Source organism: Rhinopithecus bieti, unplaced genomic scaffold, assembly GCF_001698545.2.
Source record: "Rhinopithecus bieti isolate Rb0 unplaced genomic scaffold, ASM169854v2 scaffold_6109, whole genome shotgun sequence".
Taxonomy (NCBI): Eukaryota; Metazoa; Chordata; class Mammalia; order Primates; family Cercopithecidae; genus Rhinopithecus; species Rhinopithecus bieti.
The window spans coordinates 5,246-10,987 of NW_016804941.1; the positions used below are offsets into that span (position 1 = coordinate 5,246).

General features: G+C 37.4%; 1 protein-coding gene across 1 annotated transcript; it reads right to left on the reverse strand.

Annotated features, from left to right (window-relative positions):
- Positions 1-5: 5 nt before the first annotated feature.
- LOC108528791 (heat shock cognate 71 kDa protein) lies at positions 6-1,221 on the reverse strand (the record flags this gene model as incomplete). The annotated part of the gene is made up of 1 exon (XM_017870774.1): positions 6-1,221. A coding segment is annotated over exon 1 (1,116 nt), but the record flags the coding sequence as incomplete, so codon positions are not given.
- Positions 1,222-5,742: the final 4,521 nt, after the last annotated feature.

Here is a 5,742-nt window from a genome sequence, read left to right on the forward strand (position 1 = left end):
CCTGCACCATAAGCAACAGCTTCATCAGGGTTGATGCTCTTATTCAGTTCTTTTCCGTTGAAGAAATCTTGGAGAAGCTTCTGAATCTTGGGGATACGAGTAGAACCACCAACCAGGACAATATCATGAATCTGTGACTTGTCTAGTTTGGCATCTCGAAGGGCTTTCTCTACTGGGTCCAGGGTGCCACGAAACAGGTCAGCATTCAATTCTTCAAATTGGGCACGGGTAATGGAGGTATAGAAGTCGATTCCTTCATAGAGAGAATCGATCTCAATACTGGCCTGGGTGCTGGAAGAGAGCGTACGCTTAGCACGTTCACAAGCAGTACGGAGGCGTCTTACAGCTCTCTTGTTCTCGCTGATGTCCTTCTTATGCTTGCGCTTGAACTCTGCAATAAAATGGTTGACCATTCGGTTGTCAAAATCTTCTCCACCCAAGTGGGTGTCTCCAGCTGTAGACTTGACCTCAAAGATTCCATCCTCAATAGTGAGGATTGACACATCGAAAGTGCCACCTCCCAGGTCAAAGATAAGCACATTTCTTTCTGCTCCAACCTTTTTGTCTAAGCCGTAAGCAATAGCAGCAGCAGTTGGCTCATTAATAATTCTAAGTACATTGAGACCAGCAATAGTTCCAGCATCTTTGGTAGCCTGACGCTGAGAGTCATTAAAGTCAGCTGGCACTGTGACCACAGCATTGGTAACAGTCTTCCCAAGATAGGCTTCTGCAATTTCCTTCATCTTTGTCAGAACCATAGAGGATACCTCCTCTGGATAGAAGCTTTTGGTCTCTCCCTTATATTCTACTTGGACCTTGGGCCTGCCAGCATCATTCACCACCATGAAGGGCCAATGCTTCATATCAGACTGGACAACAGCATCATCAAATCTGCGTCCAATCAGACGTTTGGCATCAAAAACTGTGTTGGTGGGGTTCATTGCAACTTGATTCTTTGCAGCGTCACCGATCAACCGTTCAGTGTCCGTAAAGGCAACATAGCTTGGAGTGGTTCGGTTTCCCTGATCATTGGCAATTATCTCTACTTTTCCGTGCTGGAAAACACCCACACAAGAGTAGGTGGTGCCAAGATCAATACCAACTGCAGGTCCCTTGGACATGGTTGCTGGTGTGTAGGCCTGGCTTCGAAAAAGACAAAAGTCACAGGAGCCCACGGAGCTGCAGGTGAGTTCAATGAAGTGTTTTTTGTTTCTTATGATTAGTTTTAGCTTAAGCACTTTTGGCAGGATCACCACAGAAGCAATTCTGAATTATTAGTGCATCATATCAATAGGGCACGTGAAATTGATTGGTCCCATTACTGGCAATGTTCACTGGCATCATTTTGTTGCAATGCTGTCTGCAAGATTTCTCTACTGTAAAGTAGTTAACAAGTATCTTGTGGTGATATACTTTGAGACTATGTAAATACCCTATTTAGAACCAAAAAATTGGAAACATGTCAATATTGGAGATTGTTTAAATTATGGCATATACAATGGAATACAATACAATCACTCTAAATAATGTTTTATGAGAATGTTTAAACTGTGGAAATATGTTTATTGTGCTATGTTAAGTGAAAATAAAAGCTGGTTACAATACAGTAGGTACACTATTGTCTCGTAATTTGCCCACACATACTCTAAGCCTGGACGGATATATGCTGCTGTAGGTTGGGTTTCCTAGAAAGCAGACTCAGAAACGGATATCAGTAAGAAGGATATTTACTAGGGAATACTCTCAGGTTCAATTCCTGTATGGGGGAAAGGAACAAAATGTGATTGGGCAGAGGGAGAAGTTTTACTGTGGCTTTGGCCACAGCAAGTAGTCATCTGATTACACAGGCATGGCTTTTTCTAAATTGAGGAAGAGTTCCAGAATTGAGGAAAGGGGAAAAGTGGAGAAAAGAGGGAAAGGGAAAACATGGGGCAATTGGGGAGTCGTTGTAACCACACAGAAATTAGTCATTATATGCAGACTGCCCCCTTGGAAGGGGCTGTGACTTTAGGCGAGGTGTCTCTCCTCAGCCAATGAAATTTCCAAAGAAGGCTGAAAGTGGAAAGCTGGCAGTCACAACCTTTCTAATAGTTTGAAGGATAATTCCCTGAAGGGGAGATTGGGTGGCACATCACAGCATCCATGGCATGTACCGTAATATTGCTGATGCAATTACTAATTATTCTATTTTCTATTTTGCCTGTATATGTTAGAAATGTTCTAAAATAAACAAGTATAATACTTACAATTAGAAAACATCAATAAAACTTTTGTTTTCCAAAGAGAAAATTGCCGCACTGTTTTGGAAAGGAAATACTATGTATGCTTGTGGTCCTGGGACTTGAATATTTCTTTAGAGTTAGGATGGCATAGTGAGCTTTGGTGCTGTGTGACACTGGTTTCAAATTCACTCTACTTTATGGCCCTCAGCCTTAGCATCTTACTTAATATCTCAGAGTTTCATATTTCTCATTTGTAGTGGGAGAAGGCTGAGTGTGTGGTGGAGGGCTAGGTTTTGGGAGAGGGATAGCTGATACCTATCTTGTAAATGTGGCAATTAGAGATAATATTGCTAAAGTGCCTGTTACATAGACCTCAATAGACATTATTTGTTCATTTGTTTAGATTGTATACTTTGTTAAGACCTCTGGATTTTGCTATTTTTTTTAAAATGTTACCTATACACATATCTTCCCAAGTGTTATCTCTCTGTAAAAGCCTAGAATAACTAAAAGGAAAGTTTTTTTTCAAAATGTTCAATTTTAGAATCTATCAGGAACAGAGGCGCAAAGCATTCTCTAGGTATTTTCTTAACCCTTTATTTTCAACTAAATACTCATATATCAAACAAATGAACCGAGGGCAAGGGAAAAGCAATAGATTGTGTTCTGTCATGTATAGGACAACTTTCTAGATTTAAGGGTATATAATTTTTCTTGGTATTGTTCAATACTACATTGATTTAAAAATGTTCCTTCAATACCATGTTTTAAGCATCATGCTATAATCAACCTTCTGTACAATATTTAAATCCTCATGACTACTTGTTGAAAAATTTGTAAGAAAGCACAATGTGGTCAATTAAAACAAAATGACTTAAATGCAGCTTTGGTATGATGAGCAATATCAATTTCAATTAAAGCTTACAAAATTTCCTTGTGGTTTTTATGTCATGCATTTCTTGCCACTCTCACTACCTCTGTGAAAATTCTACTTTTCATTCTATAAATTATATTTTCTCTTTAGTGAATTTAATTCTCACTCTAAATCATTGATTTGAGCTGATGAAAATAAAATAAAATTTCATATTGGTATCAGTTTATATCTCTATTTGTCAGATATGTTCAGCAATGCTCTTTGAGCCAATCTGAGGAGTAATGTTGGGAAAGATTGTTCATAGGCTTTCAAACCTAGTACGGTAGAGTGAGGACCTTCTCTGTTTGGGAGCTTGGCCCTTCTAAAAAATTACTAGGTTATAAAATTCTACTCAATTTAACCATAGCCACAACTTACTATTTAGAAAGGATTGGACAATTAATTTGTCAAATAACTGGGCACTTCGTTGAAAAAGCCAAATATTACTAAACTCTTACAAAATCCTCAGTCAAATCAGTTGTTTAATATTATGTAGAAACATAACATTTGAATGCATTTTGCAGGTTTAATACATTATGGTAGCATCATATATGTATAGTATAATAATTTACTAATATCTGTTTGTAATGGATAATTTTGCATGCCAACTTGAGTGAGCCATGGAGTGCCCAGATACTTGGTCAAACATTATTCTGAGTGTTTCTATGAGGATGTTTTATAATGAGATTGATATTTTAATTGGTAGACTGAGTAAAGTAGATTGCTTTTTGCAATGCAGATGTGCTTCATCCAATCAGTTGAAGGCCTGAATAGAACAAAAGTCTGATCCTTCCCCAAGTAAGAATTTTTTCTGCCTGACAGCCTTCAAACTAGGGATCAGCTTTTTTCCTGCCTTCAGATTTGAACTGAAACACTGGCTCTCCCTGGGTCTAGAGCCTGCTGGCCTTCAGACTAGGACTACACCATCACCTCTCCTGGTTCTCAGGCCTCTGGACTCAGATTAGAACTAAACTATCTGCTCTCCTGGGTCACCAGTTTGGTGACTCACCCCACAGACCTTGGGACTTGTCAGCCTCCATAATCACATGTCAATTTCTTATAATAAATCTCTTTCTATAGATATCCTAATGGATCTGCTTCTCTGGAGAACTCTGACTAAATATACCATTATAATAACATAATTAGTCATATGTTTAGTGTTTATAATATGCTATTCACCAATGTTCAAATAATCAAAACATTTAATCCTCAAAACATTTTTAATGAAGTATGTTTTTTTTTGTGTGTCCATTTTTAGAGCAGGAAATGAGGCTTGGAAAGGATGAACAACTATAAAATTCCGCACTGTTAGTAAGTATTGAGGCAGGTATTCAAGCCCAGGATGCCCCATTCTAGAGGTACTATGTGTAACAAAATGCTATATGGTAGCTCCTTCCCTTTTAAAAATTACAGCAGGTAACCTTAGGAAGAAGTGACAAAGTGTATTTATCAAATATTTTCTTGGGTCCTCCCTTTCATGGATATTAGATATTGAACAGGTGAGTTTGTGTTTACTGTCTTATTTGAATTTGACTTGCACCTTTAGGCCAAAAGTTTAACCATTTCCTGACTTAACTGTCTTTGCAACAGCCCTGGGAGTAAAATATACACAGGTGTCATCCCTTTTATGAAACTGGCCCGTACATAAAAGGCAACACAAATCAAGCTGAGACTAAGCCTCAATGCGCCTGATTCTTTGGAAAAATATCTATTCAAATTATTTACCCATTTTTAAATTAGGTTATTTGATTTCTCTCTCTCTCTCTCTGTATGTGTGTGTATGTTTGTTGTTGTTTTGTTTTAGCTTTTGAGTTGTTGTAGAAATTCCTTATGTATTTTGGATATTAACCCCTTAACAGATAAATGGTTTGCAAATAATTTCTCCCATTTCATAGACTGTGTATCTACTCTGTTGTTTCTCTTGTTGTGCAGAAGCTTTTAGTTTCATGTAGTCCCACTTGCTTATTTTGCCTTTGTTGTCTGTGCTTTTGGTGTCATATAGGATTAATAATTGCCAAGACTAATGCTGTAAAGCTTTCCCCCTATGTTTTCTTTTAGGAGTTTTGCAGTTTCAGGTCTTAGGTTTAAGTCTTTAATCCATTTTAAATTGATTTTTGTGTATGGTGTAAGAAAAGAGTCCAATTTTATTCTTTTGTATGTGGATATCCAGTTTTCCCAACAGCATATGTCAAAGAGACTATCCTTTCTCCATTGTGTATTTTTAGCACCCTTGTCAAAAATTTGCACATATAAATGGCCAACACATATATGGAAAGGTGCTTGACATTACTAATAGTTAGAGAAATGCAAATCAAAATCACAAGGAGATATCACCTCACACCTGTAAGGATTGCTATTAAAAAAAACAATAAAAGATCACAAATATTGGTAAGGATGTGGAGAAATTGGAACCCTTATACACTGTTGGTGGGAATGTAAAACTGTACAGCAGTTATGGAAAACAGTATAGAGGTTCCTTGATAAATTAAAAATAGAAATACCATATGATTTAACAATCCTAAGTTTTGTGTGTTTATCTAAAAGAACTGAAATCAGGATCTTGAAGAGATTTGCACTCCCATGTTTATTGTAGCATTATTCACAATA